At 51.6% G+C, this 15,746-nt stretch overlaps 1 protein-coding gene across 3 annotated transcripts in view; it reads left to right on the forward strand.

The window, feature by feature from the left end:
* The window catches only part of PPFIA3 (PTPRF interacting protein alpha 3), a 44,477-nt gene that overhangs the window by 17,235 nt on the left and 11,496 nt on the right, over positions 1–15,746 (forward strand). For 2 of the 3 annotated variants that reach the window (XM_060174123.1, XM_060174125.1), the window contains exons 11-19: positions 7–138; positions 509–571; positions 677–756; positions 2,705–2,849; positions 3,249–3,442; positions 6,316–6,538; positions 8,705–8,868; positions 8,980–9,107; positions 11,946–12,039. In XM_060174123.1, coding sequence (XP_060030106.1) covers positions 7–138; positions 509–571; positions 677–756; positions 2,705–2,849; positions 3,249–3,442; positions 6,316–6,538; positions 8,705–8,868; positions 8,980–9,107; positions 11,946–12,039 — 1,223 coding nt within the window. The remainder of the gene's footprint in view (positions 1–6; positions 139–508; positions 572–676; positions 757–2,704; positions 2,850–3,248; positions 3,443–6,315; positions 6,539–8,704; positions 8,869–8,979; positions 9,108–11,945; positions 12,040–15,746) is intronic. The other variant, XM_060174124.1, reaches the window with a different exon arrangement.

Raw genomic sequence — 15,746 nt, forward strand, 5'->3', positions numbered from 1 at the left:
GCGCAGGCCCGGCAGCGGGAGAAGATGAACGACGACCACAATAAGCGGCTCTCGGAGACGGTGGACAAGCTGCTGAGCGAGTCCAACGAGCGGCTACAGCTGCACCTCAAGGAACGCATGGGGGCGCTGGAGGAGAAGGTGCGCCCCAGACTCGCCCTCGCACAGCTCCTGGCACCCCAAATTCATCATCCCGCTCGTGTGTCTCGTGTGCACATCCGTAGAGCTTAGGTTCTAGCGCGCCTGTGTGCCCGAGTTTATGCTTTTCCGCCTCTCCCCAACCTCGAACTCTCTGACCCCTCGACATAAGCGCCCTCAGAGATCGCACAAGATGCAGAAATTGGGGGTCTCCTGGCGCGCACCTCCTGAGACATCTGGGATCCCGCCCACCCCCCTCACCTCAGTGAGGTGCACCCCACCTTGAGCACCCTGGAGTCCCCACGGGCCGGTGTCTGCACTGGAGCTTGGCCCTCCCACACCCCGCCTGCTCATGGCCCGCCTGTCCCCCCAGAACTCACTGAGCGAGGAGATCGCCAACATGAAGAAGATTCAGGATGAGCTGCTGCTCAACAAGGTGAGGGGGCGGCGCCCGACGCCGGAGCCCCCTGACGGGGGGGTGGGGGGGCGCGGCTGATGGCTGGGGGCCGATTCTGACTTCACCCCTGCAACCGACCCCCAGGAGCAGCTCCTGGCGGAGATGGAGCGGATGCAGATGGAGATCGACCAGCTGCGAGGGAGGCCACCGCCCTCTTACTCCAGGTCACAGTGAGCTCTCGCCCGCCCATCCTGGTCCTCCCGGTGCCCTCTTCTCTGCCCTTCACCCCCTTTAAATGCTATTTATTGATTCATGCATTCCTTTTTGTTGCGCTTTTTAATTGCTGTTGTTTATGTCATTGTTGCTGGATAGGACAGAGAGAAATCTAGAGAGGAGGGGAAGACAGAGAGGGGGAGAGAAAGACAGACACCTGCAGACCTGCTGCACCGCCTGTGTGAGGCGACTCCCCTGCAGGTGGGGAGCCGGGGTTCGAACTGGGATCCTTATGCCGGTCCTTGTGCTTTGCACTACATGCACTTAACCCGCTGTGCTACCGCCTGACCCCCTATTTAATTAATTAATTAATTAATTAATTTTTTAAAAGATTTAAAAAAAATCTTTTTATATTTATTTATTTTCCCTTTTGTTGCCCTTTTTATTGTTGTTGTAGTTATTGCTGTTGTTATTGATGTCGTTGTTGTTAGATAGGACAGAGAGAAATGGAGAGAGGAGGGGAAGACAGAGAGGGGGAGAGAAAGACAGACACCTGCAGACCTGCTTCACCTCCTGTGAAGTGACCCCCCTGCAGGTGGGGAGCCGGCTTTCAAACTGGGATCCTTATGCCGGTCCTTGTGCTTTGCACTACATGCACTTAACCCACTGCGCTACCGCCTGATCCCCTATTAATTAACTAATTAATTAATTTTTAAAAAGATTTTTAAAAAATCTTTTTATATTTATTTTCCCTTTTGTTGCCCTTTTTATTGTTGTTGTAGTTATTGCTGTTGTTATTGATGTCGTTGTTGTTAGGACAGAGAGAAATGGAGAGGGGAGGGGAAGACAGAGAGGGGGAGAGAAAGACAGACACCTGCAGACCTGCTTCACCGCCTATGAAGCGACCCCCCTGCATGTGGGGAGCCGGGGGCTTCGACCGGGATCCTTCCACAGTTCTTGTGCTTAGAGCCATGTGCACTTGACCTGCTGCGCTACCACCCGACTCCCTTTATAAAAAGATTTTATTTGTTTATTAGAAAGATAGGAGGAGAGAGAAAGAACCAGACATAACTCTGGTACATGTGCTGCCGGGGATTGAACTCAGGACCTCATGCTTGAGAGTCCGATGCTTTATCCACTGCGCCGCCTCCCGGGCCACCCAAATGCTACTTATTCATTTACTGACTGACCAGATCTCCACTCAACTCTGGCTATTGGTGGTGCCAGGGATTGAACCTGGGACCTCTCACATACAAGTCCCATGTGCTGTCTTCCTAGCATCTCGTTCCTGTGCTCTAACCTCTGTGCAACCTCCCCGACCTTGTTCTACTTGTTAATGAGAGGGAAGCAGAGCATCGCTCTGGCATATAGGCATCTGCTGGAGCTGGGTGCCAGCACTTTGAATCCACTGCTCTGGGAGGCCTTTTTTTTTTTCCTTCTACATGATAAAGTAACTTCTATTATTATTATTTTTTTATTTTTATTTTTAACCAGTGCACTGTTCAGCTCTGACTTATGGGGGTGCGGGGGATGAACCTGGGACTTTGGAGCCTCACGCATGAGAGTCTTTTTGTATGACCGTTATGCTATCTACCCCCCTATCCTGCTCCTTTTACTTGATAGGACAGAGACACATTGAGAGGGGAGGGGGAGTTAGAGACGAAGAGAGACAGACAGACAGACACACCTGCAGCAGTCTTCACCACTCCTGAAACTTCTCCCCTGCCGGTGGGGACCAGGGGTTCAAACCCAGGTCCTTGGACACAGTAAAGTGTGTGTTTAACCGGGTGCTCCACCGCCAACCCCCCCCCCCCCCCCCCCCGTGCACTTTCTCCACGCAGCCTCAGCATTCCACCTGCTGCACTGACTCCCAGAGCCCTTTCCTGGATGCCGGACCTCTAACTTCTGTTCCCTTTTCCCAACCTGCTGGTCTCTGACTGTCTTGTCCCCGGCTTGCAGGTCTCTCCCTGGCAGCGCCCTGGAGCTCCGTTACTCCCAGGCACCCACACTGCCCTCTGGTGCCCACCTGGACCCCTATGGGGGTGGCAGTGGCCGAACAGGCAAGAGGGGCCGCTGGTCAGGGGTCAAGGATGAATCGTCCAAGGTCAGTGGACACTTCTGGGGCCAGGATGGGGCAGGGCATTAGGGGCCAGCAGTGGGGAAAATGGAGCCTAGTGTGTGGGACTCTGGACGGGCCAGGGGTGCTGGGTGGAGATGCAGGGTCCCCTGGTCCCACACTGTCCCCTCTTCTGCAAACCCTCTGTCCCGCTTGCCTGGATGTCCCCTCGTGTGTGGATGCCATGCTGCCTGCCTGGTGAGACCCTTCAGACAGTGGGGGGCTGGGCCATGGGCGTGCTTCCCGTGGTGGTGGTGGGGGTCTCATGAAGCCAGAGGGCTGCCCTAGGGAGGGGAAGCTGGGCTCTGGGCAGTGGCCAGCATCAGGAGGGGTGAAAGAGGCAAGGCCCAGTGCCCCCTGACCGGGAGGTCTTGTGTCCCCACGCAGAAACAGGACTGGGATCGGGCTGCTCCTGCGGGGTCCATCCCACCCCCATTCCCAGGGGAGCTGGACGGATCTGACGAAGAGGAGGCAGAGGGGATGTTTGGGGCTGAGCTGCTCTCCCCCAGCGGACAGGCGGACGTGCAGACGCTGGCCATCATGCTGCAGGAGCAGCTGGAGGCCATCAACAAGGAGATCAAGTGAGTGTGTCTGTCATCTGTCTGTCTGTCTGTCTATCTATCTATCTGATCTATCTATCATCTATCTTCTTTTTTAAAAAAAGATTTTCTAGGGCCAGGGTGGATAGCATAATGGTTATGCAAAGAGACTCCCCTACCAGGGGCCGGGCAGTAGCGCAACAGGTTAAGCGCACATGGTCCGAAGCCCAAAAACTGGCTTAAGATCCCGGTTCGAGTCCCCAGCTCCCCACCTGCACGGGGGTTGCTTCATAAGTGGTGAATCTGCAGTTGTCTATATCTTTCTCCCTGTCTGTCTTCTCCTCCTCTTTCGGGTTCTCTCTGTCCTATCCAACAACAACGACAACAATAACAACAATGATAAACAAAGGGCAACAAAATGGAAAAGATAGCCTCCAGGAGCAGTGGATTCACAGTGATAACCCTGGAGGCAAAAACAAACAACAACAACAACCACAAAAAACAAAGAGACTCTCCTACCTCAGGCTTCAAAGTCCTAGGTTCAATCCCTGGTACCCATAAACCAGAGCTGAGCAGCACTCTGAAAAGAAAATTGGGGGTGGGTAGGTCAGTGTTGCATTTGGCTGAGTGCACATATTACCATGCATAGGGACCCAGGTTCAAGACCTCGCTCTCCACTTGTCAGACGGCAGCTTCACCAGTGGTGTAGCAGGTCTGCAGGTGTCTATCTCTTTCACACACACTCTCTCTCTCTCTCTCTTTTTTTGCCTCTAGGGTTATGGCTGGAGCTCCGTGCCGACATTACAAATCTATGGTTCCTGGTGGCCATTTTCCCCCCATTTTATTAGGTAGGACAGAAAGAAATTGAGAGAGGAGGGAGAGGGAGAGAGAAAGACACCTGCAGACCTGCTCCACTGCCTGTGAAGCGACTCCCCTGCAGGTGGGGAGCCGGGGTCCTTGCACAGGTCCTTGTGTTTGGTACTATGTGCCCTTAACCTGCTGCGCTACCGCCCGACCACCCTGCAGGTCTCTGTCTTTCTCTCCCCCTCTCTGTCTTCCCCTCCTCTCTCCATGTCTCTCTGTCCTGTCCAACAACAACATCAATAGCAACAATAATAATAACCACAACAACGATTAAAAAAAAAAAAACAACCAGGGTAACAAAAGGGAAAAAATAGTCTCCAGGAGCAGTAGATTTGTGGTGCAGGCACTGAGCCCCAGCAAGAACCCTGGAGGCAAAAAAAAAAAAAAACAAACAAAACTTTTTCCCAGACCACTACTTATGGTGGTACAAGGGACTGAACCTGGGACTTTGGAGCCTCAAGCATGACAGTCCCTTTGCATAACCATTAGGCTATCAACCCCACCCTAAAAAAAAAAAGCTTTTTTTTTTCTTCAGTTTCCCCCTCTCTTTCTTTCTTTCTTTCTTCCTTTCTTTCTTTCTTTCTTTCTTTCTTTCTTTCTTTCTTTCTCTTTCATTGCCAGCAGGGTTATTGCTGGGGCTGTATGACAGCACTACTAATCCACAACTCCTAGCAGCCATTTTTTCCTTTTTTTTCTCTCCCTTTCTTTGTTTTTTAAAATATATTTGTTTATTTATTTTCCCTTTTGTTGCCCTTGTTGTAGCAGTTATTATTGTTGTAGTTATGGATGTCATCATTAGATAGGACAGAGAGAAATGGAGAGAGGAGGGGAAGACAGAGTGGGGGAGAGAAAGACAGACACCTGCAGACCTGCTTCACTGCCTGTGAAGCGACTCCCCTGCAGGTGGGGAGCCGGGGGCTCGAACTGGGGTCCTTCCGCCGGTCCCTGCGCTTTGCACCACGTGCACTTAACCCACCGCGCTCCCACCCGGTTCCTTTTTTCTCCCTTTCTACTTTATTTTTGACAGGACAGAGAGAACCTGGGAGGGAAGATAGAGTGGGAGAGAAAAAGAGAGACACCTGCAGACCTGCTTCTCTGCTCATGAAGCATCCCCCGTGCAGGTGGGGACCAGGGGCTTGAAACAGCGAGCACCACTCCAGTTTCTCTCTCTCTCTCTCTCTCTCTCTCTTTCTTTCTTTCTTTCTTTCTTCTTCTTTTTTTTTTTTGGTGGAGCCAGGGCTTAAACCAAGGCCACGCACATAACAAGGTACACATGCTACCCAGTGAGCTGTTTTCTGGCTCAGATTTATTTATTTGCTCATTAAAAATATTTATGATATATTATTAGATTATTTATGAGAGAGAGGGGAGGAAGAGGAGAGAGAACCAGAGCATCACTCTGGCACTGACAATGTCGGAGTTGGAACACAGGACCTCCTGACTGCCAGTCTGGCTCTGTAACCACTGTGCCACCTCTCGGGTCACACCCCAGAATTTATTTATTTATTTATTTATTTATTTTACCAGAGCCCTGTTTGTCTTTGGCTGATGGTGATGCTGGGAATTGAACCTGGGATTTTGGAGCCTCAGGCACTGAAGTCTCTTTGCAGAACCAAGATGCTGTCTCCCCAGCCCCAGAATTCTTTTTTTTTTTTTTTAATATTTATTTATTCATTCCCTTTTCTTGTTTTATTGTTGTAGTTATTATTGTTGTTGTTATTGATGTTGTCGTTGTTGGATAGGACAGAGAGAAATAGAGAGAGGAGAGGAAGACAGAGAGGGGGAGAGAAAGACAGACACCTGCAGACCTGCTTCACCGCCTGGGAATAGACTCTCCTGCAGGTGGGGAGCCGGGGCTCGAACTGAGATCCTTACTCCAGTCGTTGTGCTTTGCGCCACGTGCGCTTAACCCATTGCACTACCACCAACTCCCCAGAATTCTCTTAGTTCTCCCCACAGAGCCCCCCTGACCTTCTGTGCCCCCAGACGCCCTCTCCCACGCTCTGAGCGCCCTCTCACCTGGCCTCCCCGCACCCCATCCCCCTTGTCAGGCTGATCCAGGAGGAGAAGGAGACGACGGAGCAGAGGGCAGAGGAGCTGGAGAGCAGGGTGTCGGGCTCGGGCCTCGACTCTCTGGGCCGCTATCGCAGCAGCTGCTCGCTGCCCCCCTCCCTCACCACCTCCACCCTGGCCAGCCCCTCCCCTCCCAGCTCAGGCCACTCCACGCCCAGACTGGCACCCCCCAGCCCTGCCCGAGAGGGCACCGACAAAGCCGTGAGTGTCCCAAAGTGTCCCGGGCATGGGGGTGCGGGTGAGGTGGAGGGTGGGTGGGGTGGGGTGGGGTCAGAAGCAGGGCTCCCCAGTAAGCGGCAACAGTCACCCCATAGCCATTGGTTTTAAGTCCCAGCTCAAAGGACATAGGGGTGGCCGGGCCATTGAATTCCTTAACCCAAACTTGTGCTTTATTCCTTAAGTCCCACCTGCTCTGCTTTGCCCTATTTTGTGCATGAAGTTTCTGCATAGGATTTCTGTAATTTCTTTCTTCTTCTTTTTTTTTTTTTTTCTTACCAGAGCACTGCTCAGCTCTGGCTGATGATGGTGCCGGGGGGGATTGAACCTGGGACTTTGGAGCCTCAGGTGTCTCTTTGCCTAACCATTCTGCTATCTACCCCCATCAGATTTCTGGATCTTAAAAATATTTTTATTTATTTATTAATGAATAGAGACAAGAGAGAAGTTGAGAGGGGAGAGAGAGAGACAGATACCTGCAGCTTTTTTTTTTTAATATTTATTTATTGGGAGTCAGGCAGTAGAACAGCGGGTTAAGCGCAAGGACCAACATAAGGATCCCGGTTCAAGCCCCCAGCTCCCCACCTGCAGGGGAGTCGCTTCACAGGCAGTGAAGCAGGTCTGCAAGTGTCTGTCTTTCTCTCCCCCCCCTCCCGTCTTCCCCTCCTCTCTCCATTTCTGTCTGTCCCTTCTAATAATGACGGCATCAATAACAACAATAAAAAGGGCAACAATAACAACAAAAAGGCAACAAAAGGGAAAATAAATATTAAAAATTATTATTTATTTATTTATTTATTTACTTCCTTTTTGTTGCCCTTGTTGTTTCCATAGTTGTTGTAGCTATTATTGCTGTTGATGTCGTCATTGTTGGATAGGACAGAGAGAAATGGAGAGAGGAGGGGAAGACAGAGAGGGGAGAGAAAGACACCTGCAGACCTGCTTCACCGCCTGTGAAGCGACTCCCCTGCAGGTGGGGAGCTGGGGGCTCGAACCTGGACCCTTCCACTGGTCCTTGCACTTTGCGCCACGTGCGCTTAACCTACTGTGCTACCGCCCGACTCCCTTCCTGCAGCTCTGTTTTACCACTTGTGAAGCTTTCCCCCTGCAGGTGGAGACCAGGGGCTTGAACCTGGGTCCTTGTGCCTTATAATGTGTGCACTTAACCAGGTGCACTACCACCTGGCCCCCGATTTCTGTAATTTTTTTATTCGTGATTTAATATTGATTTATGAAATTATGAGGTAATAGGTTTATAATTCCTCACTGTTCCCACCACCAGAGTTCTGTGTGCCCATGAGATTTCTATAATTTTTGAAAGATATTTTATTTGTTTGTATTTTTTAATTAATTAATTAATTTGTTATTGGATATAGACAGAGAAATTGAGAGAGGGGGGAGATAGAGAGGAAGAGAGACAGACAGACACCTGCAGAATTGCCTCACCGCCTGTGAAACGACTGCCCTGCAGGTGGGGAGCCGGGAGCTTGAACCGGGATCCTAACCGGTCCTTGCACTTTGCGCCACATGTGCTTAACCCGCTGCGCTACTGCCCGACTCCATATTTGTTTGTATTTTAATGAGAGAGAGAGAGAGAGAGAGAGTCAGAGTCCAGAGCAGAGCACTGATGGGCTCCGGCTGATGGTGTGGCGAGGATTGAACCTGAGTTCTCAGAGGCTCAGGCATCAAAGTCTTTTAGAGAGCCGTGATGCTGTCTCCCCAGCCCTCTGCCATGTTTGTTTTTACAACCTGTAATGCTTTTCTTCCTAACTTTGCCTTTGAGAAGCACCACGAGAGTCAGGATGGGAGTGGGGGTGGGGGTGGGGTCTTAGAAGCAGGCCCAAGGCAGTCTGTTGCTCTGTTTTCTTGCCTTAAACTCTGCTTTGCTGCTTCCAGAACTCTCTTGGGTTTCCTCAGAGGGCTGAGCAGCGCCCCCACCACCACCACAGAAGCCAAAGAGTCTGAGTACAGACCCGTTAAGTTCCAGGGGGCCTGGATCCACCGCCCCAGGCTTCTTCACCCCACTTTACTGGGTCATCTTGAGAAGAAATGCCCCACACCACCAGCTCCACACCCCCTACCGCCTAACTAACAAGCCTCCCTGTATGACACCCCCAATCCAACCCACTGTATCTTCCTCCTTGTCTCCAGAATCACGTCCCCAAGGAGGAAGTTGGGGTTCCTCGAGGGGAGGGACCTGCCATCCCAGGAGACACCCCACCTCCCACCCCCCGCTCTGCCCGCCTGGAGCGGATGACCCAGGCCCTGGCCCTGCAGGCAGGGTCCCTGGATGATGGGGGCCCGACACGGGGAAGGTCAGCAGGGATGAGGGGTGCGGCAGGGAGGATGAGACGGGTGTGGGCAGGGGTTTAGGTGGAGATGAGGTTTCCCACGTGGTGTCTGACATCTCGGTCCTGCCTACCCAGTGAGGGCACCCCAGATTCCCTGCACAAAGCTCCCAAGAAGAAAAGCATCAAGTCTTCCATTGGTCGCCTCTTTGGCAAGAAAGAGAAGGGTCGGATGGGACCCCCTGGCCGGGAGAGCTCTTCCCTGGGTAAGGAAGCAGGTGCTCTCCCCTCCCCTCAACCCTTGTCCTTTCTCCCTCCCTCCCTCCCTCCCTCCTTCCCTTCTTTCCTTTCTGAATATATTCATTTGACAGTCCTTCACATCTTCACTTATTGGGTAATTGATTTGGAATGTGGATGGGGGGAGTCGGGCAGTAGCACAGTGGGCTAAGTATATGTGGTGTGACGCGCAAGGACCAGCTTAAGGCTCCTGGTCGAGCCCCCGGCTCCCCACCTGCAGGGGAGTCGCTTCCCAGGCGGTGAAGCAGGTCTGCAGGTGTCTGTCTTTCTCTCCCCCTCTCTGTCTTCCCCTCCTCTCTCCATTTCTCTCTGTCCTATCCAACAACAATAACTACAACAACAATAAAAACAACAAGGGCAACAAAAGGGAAAATAAAGTAAATAAATATATAAAAAAAGCATTTTAAAAAAAGAATGTGGATGGGACAGAGCTTGGCTAAGAGAGAGACAGATCTTAGCTGAGAGAGAGGGGAAGAAGAGGGACAGGAAAAGGGCCCTGGAGGTTGGGTGGTGGCGCAGTGGGTTAAGCGCAGGTGGCACAAAGCGCAAGGACCGACGTAAGGATCCCGGTTCGAGCCCACGGCTCCTCACCTGCAGGGGAGTCGCTTCACAGGCGGTGAAGCAGGTCTGCAATTGTCTGTCTTTCTCTCCCCCTTTCTGTCTTCCCCTCCTCTCTCCATTTCTCTCTGTCCTATCCAACAACGAACAACATCAACAATGGCAATAATAATAACCACAACGAGGCTACAACAAGGGCAACAAAAGGGGGAAAAATGGCCTCCAGGAGGGGTGGATTCATGGTGCAGGCCCTGAGCCCAGCAATAACCCTGGAGGCAAAAAAGAAAAAAGAAAAAGGCCCTGTAGAACCTGAGTGGTGGTGCACTAAGTCAGTGAATGGCATTCTTCTTCTTCTAGCGTTTGCCCTTCTTCCGTAGCCAGTCAACAGCATCAGGTTGAGCCTGATGTCAAGTTTCGAGACCTCCTTTGAATCTGGAGAGGTGGCAGTCGTTGACTATGTGGGTCATAGTCTGTCTGGAGCCGCAGGGGCAGTTCGGGTCGTCTCTGGCTCCCCAGCGATGGAACATAGCGGCGCACCGGCCATGGCCTGTTCGATAGCGATTGAGGAGGGCCCGATCATAACGTGCTAGGTCAAAGCCGGGTTGACGCTTGCAGGGGTCTGTGATGAGGTGTCTGTTCTTTACCTCGGCTGACTGCCAACTCTGTTTCCAAGAGTCTGGAACAGAGAAGTTCAGTGTAGGCGTAGGGGACCAGATTGGGTGACGAGACGTCAAGCGTTGGACAGGGTGGGCGAAGATATCCGCGTATATTGGCAGGTCCGGTCGAGCGTAGACGTGGGAAATGAACTTAGATGATGCCGCATCCCGACGAATATCTGGCGGGGCGATGTTGCTAAGAACTGGCAGCCATGGAACCGGGCATGTTACAGTGCACTAGGACCTGGGTTCAAGCTCCCGGCCCTCACCTGACCAGGGGTCACTTCACCAACAGTGAAGCAGGTCTGCAGGTGTCTTTCTGCCTCTCTATCTCCACATCTCTCTCACTTTCTCTCTGTCCTAGCCAATTAAATTGCAAAAATGGCCACCAGGAGCAGTGGATTCATAAGGCAAGCACTAAGCCCCAGCGATAACCCCAGAGGCAATAAATAAAAGTAAATCTTGGGAGTCGGGCAGTAGCGCAGCGGGTTAAGTGCATGTGGTGCAAAGCACAAGGACCGGCATAAGGATCCCGGTTCGAGCCCCCGGCTCCCCACCTGCAGGGGAGTCACTTCACAGGCGGTGAGGCAGGTCTGCAGGTGTCTGTCTTTCTCTCCCCCTCTCTGTCTTCCCCTCCTCTCTCGATGTCTCTCTGTCCTATCCAACAACGACGACAACAATAACTACAACAATAAAAAAAACAGGGGCAACAAAAAGGAATAAAGAAAAATTTTTTAAAATTATAAAAAAATAATAAAATTAAAAGGGAGAGGAAGGAAGAGAAAGAGGCCTGCAGCCCTGCTTCACCACTTGGGAATTGTCCTCTCTGTAGGTGGGAGCAGGGGCTCAAACCTGAGTCCTTGTACACAGTGACGTGTGCCCCCAACCTGGTGTGTCATCACCTGACCCTTCATTTCCTTATTTTCTAACCAGAGAAAGGGGGGCATCCCAAGGCAGGACCCCTCCCTCTGGGGAACTGACACCTGCCAGGTCCAGTCACTGCTCCGGCGCTCTGTAAGCCGTACCATGGCTATCAACAGGTCAAGCCCTTCCTCCATGGGAGCCGGTTGGTCAGCACTGACCAGCACCCCAAGGCCCACGGCCCTGTTGGGGGGTTGTCTCTACCCTGCTGCCAGGCGACATGGGGACACGTGGCCCATCTGACTGCATCCGCCTCTGTGTGGCTTCATGTTCCGCTCCCCCAGAGTCCCTGCCCGTCCTGCCTGGTGTTTGACATTTTTTAAAAAAATTAATTTATTTTCCCTTTTGTTGCCCTTTTTTTTTTTTATTGTTGTTAGAGTTCTTGTTGTTATTGATGTCGTTGTTAGACAGGACAGAGAGAAATGGAGAGAGGAGGGGAAGACAGAGAGGGGGAGAGAAAGACAGACACCTGCAGACCTGCTTCACCACCTGTGAAGCGACTCCCCTGCAGGTGGGGAGCCGGGGGCTCGAACTGGGATCCTTACGCCGGTCCTTGCGCTTGGCGCCACCTGCGCTTAACCCGCTGCGCTCCCGCGCGACTCCCGGTGTTTGGCATTCTTCCACCCTACTGAGACTCCATACTTTGCCCCCCCTGCCCTCCCTCCCCTTTAGCTGGGACGCCTTCAGATGAGACGTTGGCCACCGACCCTCTGGGGCTCGCCAAGCTGACAGGCCCGGGAGACAAGGACCGGAGGAACAAGCGGAAGTGAGTGGGGGGTGTTGGGGGATGGTTGGTGGCCATGGGCCTGAGGAGAAAATGCTGGGGTGAAACCTGAGGAGATTCACAACTTGTCTGTCTGGGTGACTGAACTCTTCGACTTTTAAAGCTTTTTTGTTTATATTTACTTTCTCTTTTGTCGCCCTTGTTATTTTTCATTGTTGTTGTAATTATTGTTGTTATTTATATCATCATTGTTGGATAGGACAGAGAGAAATGGAGAGAGGAGGGGAAGACAGAGAGGGGGAGAGAAAGACAGACACCTGCAGACCTGCTTCACCGCCTGTGAAGCGACTCCCCTGCAGGTGGGGAGCCGGGGTTCGAACCGGGATCCTTCTGCCGGTCCTTGCGCTTTGCGCCACCTGCGCTTAACCCGCTTCGCTACCGCCCGACCCCCGAACTCTTAGACTTTTATTTATTTACTTTATAAACACACACCTCAATTAGAGAATGCCTGCTTTCTTTCTTCCTTTCTTCCTTTCTTCCTTTCTCTCTCTCTTTCTTATTATTGTACAGAGACAGAGAAATTGAGAGAGGAAGGAGAGATTTAGGGGAGAGAGACAGAGAGACACCCGCAGCCCTGCTTCACCACTCGTGATGCTTCCTCCCTGCAGGTGGGGATCAGGGGCTTGAACCCGGGTCCTTGTGCACTGTCATGTGTACACTTAACCAGGTGCGCCACCACCTGACCCCTTGGACTTTTGTTTTTTAATTATTGTTGTGGTTACTATTGTCATTGTTGCTGCATAGAACAGAGAGAAATGGAGAGAGGAGGCGAAGACAGAGAGGGGGAGAGAAAGACAGACACCTGCAGACCTGCTGCACCGCCTGGGAAGCGACTCCCCTGCAGGTGGGGAGCCGGGGGCTCGAACCGGGATGCTTAAGCGGGTCCTTGCGCTTTGCGCCACGTGCGCTTAACCCGCTGTGCTACCGCCCGACTCCCCCTACTTAGACTTTTTTTTTACAGAAAAATTAGAGCAGTGAGGAATGACCCAGGGGCCTCACACATGCATGATACTGCCAAATGGCCTCTTTTATTTTTTATTCATTGGGGTAGAGACGGAGAGAAATCGAGAGGGAAGGGGAGATAGAGAGGAGGACACTTCGAGAGTCACCTGCAGCCCTGTGTCACCACTCGTGAAGCTTCAGCCTGCAGGTGGGGCCTCGGCCTTGCAAACAGGTCCTTGCACACTATGGTCCTTGTACCCTCAGCTGGGTGCACCAGTGCTCAGCCTCTGCCTCCTGACTGTATTTTTAAAAATCTACTTAGAGAGAGAAAGGTGGAGGGGTGAGGTGACACCATCTGTGGCATTCCCCTGGCACTCCCATGTGGTGCCTGGCAGTGCCCACTGGGCCAGGCTTCTACTCACTGAGCTGTCTCCTGGCCCCTAGAGTTTTTCTTCTTCTTCTTCTTCTTTTTTGAAAATTGTCTCATTAATTATTGGATGTGACAGAAATTGAGAGGGGAGGGGGAGATAGAAAGGGAGAGAGACATCTGCAGCACTGCTTCACCGCTCAGGACGATTTTTCTCCCTACAGTTGGGAACTGGGGGCTTGAACCCTGGCCCCTGCACACTATACTGTGATTGCTTAACTAGGAGTGCCACCGCTTGGCCCCTCCTAGAGTTTTTCTCTATTAAGAAAGTGAGAGAGAGAGAGAGAGAGAGGGAGAGAATGAGAATTTAAAGAATTAAAACTGACCCCTAGGGGCTGGGTGGTAGCGCAGCGGGTTAAGCGCACATGGCGCAAAGCGCAGGGACCGGCATAAGGTTCCTGGTTCCAACTCCCGGCTCCCCACCTGCAGGGGAGTCGCTTCACAGGCGGTGAAGCAGGTCTGCAGGTGTCTGTCTTTCTCTCCCCCTCTCTGTCTTCCCCTCCTCTCTCCATTTCTCTCTGTCCTATCCAACAACAATGTCCTCAGTAACAATAACTACAATAAAACAAGGGCAAGAAAAATGGGAGAAAATGGCCTCCAGGAGCAGTGGATTCATAGTGCAGGCACTGAGCCCCAGGGCTAACCCTGGAAGCAAAAAAAAAAAAACACGCTAAGCTCAAGGACCGGCGTCAGGATCCCGGTTCGAGCCCCCGGCTCCCCACCTGCAGGCAGGTCCCTTCACAGGCGGTGAAGCAGGTCTGCAGGTGTCTGTCTTTCTCCCCCCCTCTCTGTCTGCCCCTCCTCTCTCCATTTCTCTCTGTCCTATCCAACAATGACGACATCAATAATAACTACAACAATAAAACAACAAGGGCAACAAAATGGAATAAATAAATAAATAAATAAATAATTAAAAAACCTGACCCCTAGAGTTCTTCTTTATTAATAATGAGAGAGAGAGAGAGAGAGGGAGGGAGAGGGAATATGAATGAGAGAGAAAACCAGAACATTGCTCTGGCATCAGGCTCAAGACCTGGAACCTCATGTCTGCAGCTTCCTGCACTGTCTTCACTGCGCACCTCCCTGTCTACTCCTTCTCCCCAGAGCACCAGCGTACTGTGTGACAGGCACGGTGGCTCTGGGTCCTGCTTGTCCCATCAGCCTCCTGTCACCCAAGAGCCCAGTCACCTTTTATTTATTTTTTTTTGTATTTTTAAAATTATCTTTATTTATTTATTAATAAAGAAATTGAGAGCAAGGGGGAGAGAGAGAGAGGGGCACCTGCAGCCCTGCTTCACTACTTGTGAAACTTTCCCCCTGCAGGTGGAGGCTGGGGGCTTGAACCGAGGTCCTTGTGCTTTGTCATATGTGTGCTCTACCAGGTGCGCCACCACCAGACCCCTCTTTTTTCAATTATATGCCCACTTTAAAATTTTGTATTTAAAAATATTTATATAGGAGAGGGAGACGGTAATGCATATTTATATAGGACAAGGGAGACAGCCTAGTGGTTATGCAAAGGACTCACATGTCTGAGGCTCTGAGGTGCCAGGTTCAACCCCTGGCACCACCATAAGTTAGAGCTGGTCTTTTCTCTCTCATTTAAAATTAATTAGCTGGCAGTCAGGTGGTAGAGCAGCGGGATAAGCGCACGTGGCGCAAAGCACAAGGACCGGCATAAGGATCCCGGTTGGAACCCCGGCTCCCCACCTGCAGGGGAGTCGCTTCCCAGGCGGTGAAGCAGGTCTGCAGGTGTCTGTCTTTCTCTCCCCCTCTCTGTCTTCCCCTCCTCTCTCCATTTCTCTCTGTCCTATCCAACAACAAACGACATCAATAACAACAATAAAAAGGGCAACAAAGGGAAAAATAAACATAATAAAAAGTAATTACATGTTTGTGTATTTTTGTTCATTCTGGATAGAGACAAAGAGGATTTGAGAGGGTAGGGGGGAGATAGGGAGAAAGGCAGAGAGACACCTGCAGCCCTGCTTCACCGCTCGTGAAGCTTCCCCCCTGCAAGTGGGAACTGAGGGCTTAAACTTGGGTCTTTGTGTGATCAAGCATGTGCGATCATCCCTTTATTTTACTTAGTATTATTATTTTTAAAATATTTATTCCCTTCTGTTGCCCTTGTTGTTTTATTGTTGTAGTTATTTTTGTTGTCGTTGTTGGATAGGACAGAGAGAAATGGAGAGAGGAGGGGAAGACAGAGAGGGGGAGAGAAAGACAGACACCTGCGCAGACCTGCCTCACGGCCTGTGAAGCGACTCCCCTGCAGGTGGGGAGCCGGGGGCTCAAACCGGGATCCTTATGCCGGTCT

The sequence above is a fragment of the Erinaceus europaeus genome, chromosome 2, assembly GCF_950295315.1.
Source record: "Erinaceus europaeus chromosome 2, mEriEur2.1, whole genome shotgun sequence".
NCBI lineage: Eukaryota > Metazoa > Chordata > Mammalia > Eulipotyphla > Erinaceidae > Erinaceus > Erinaceus europaeus.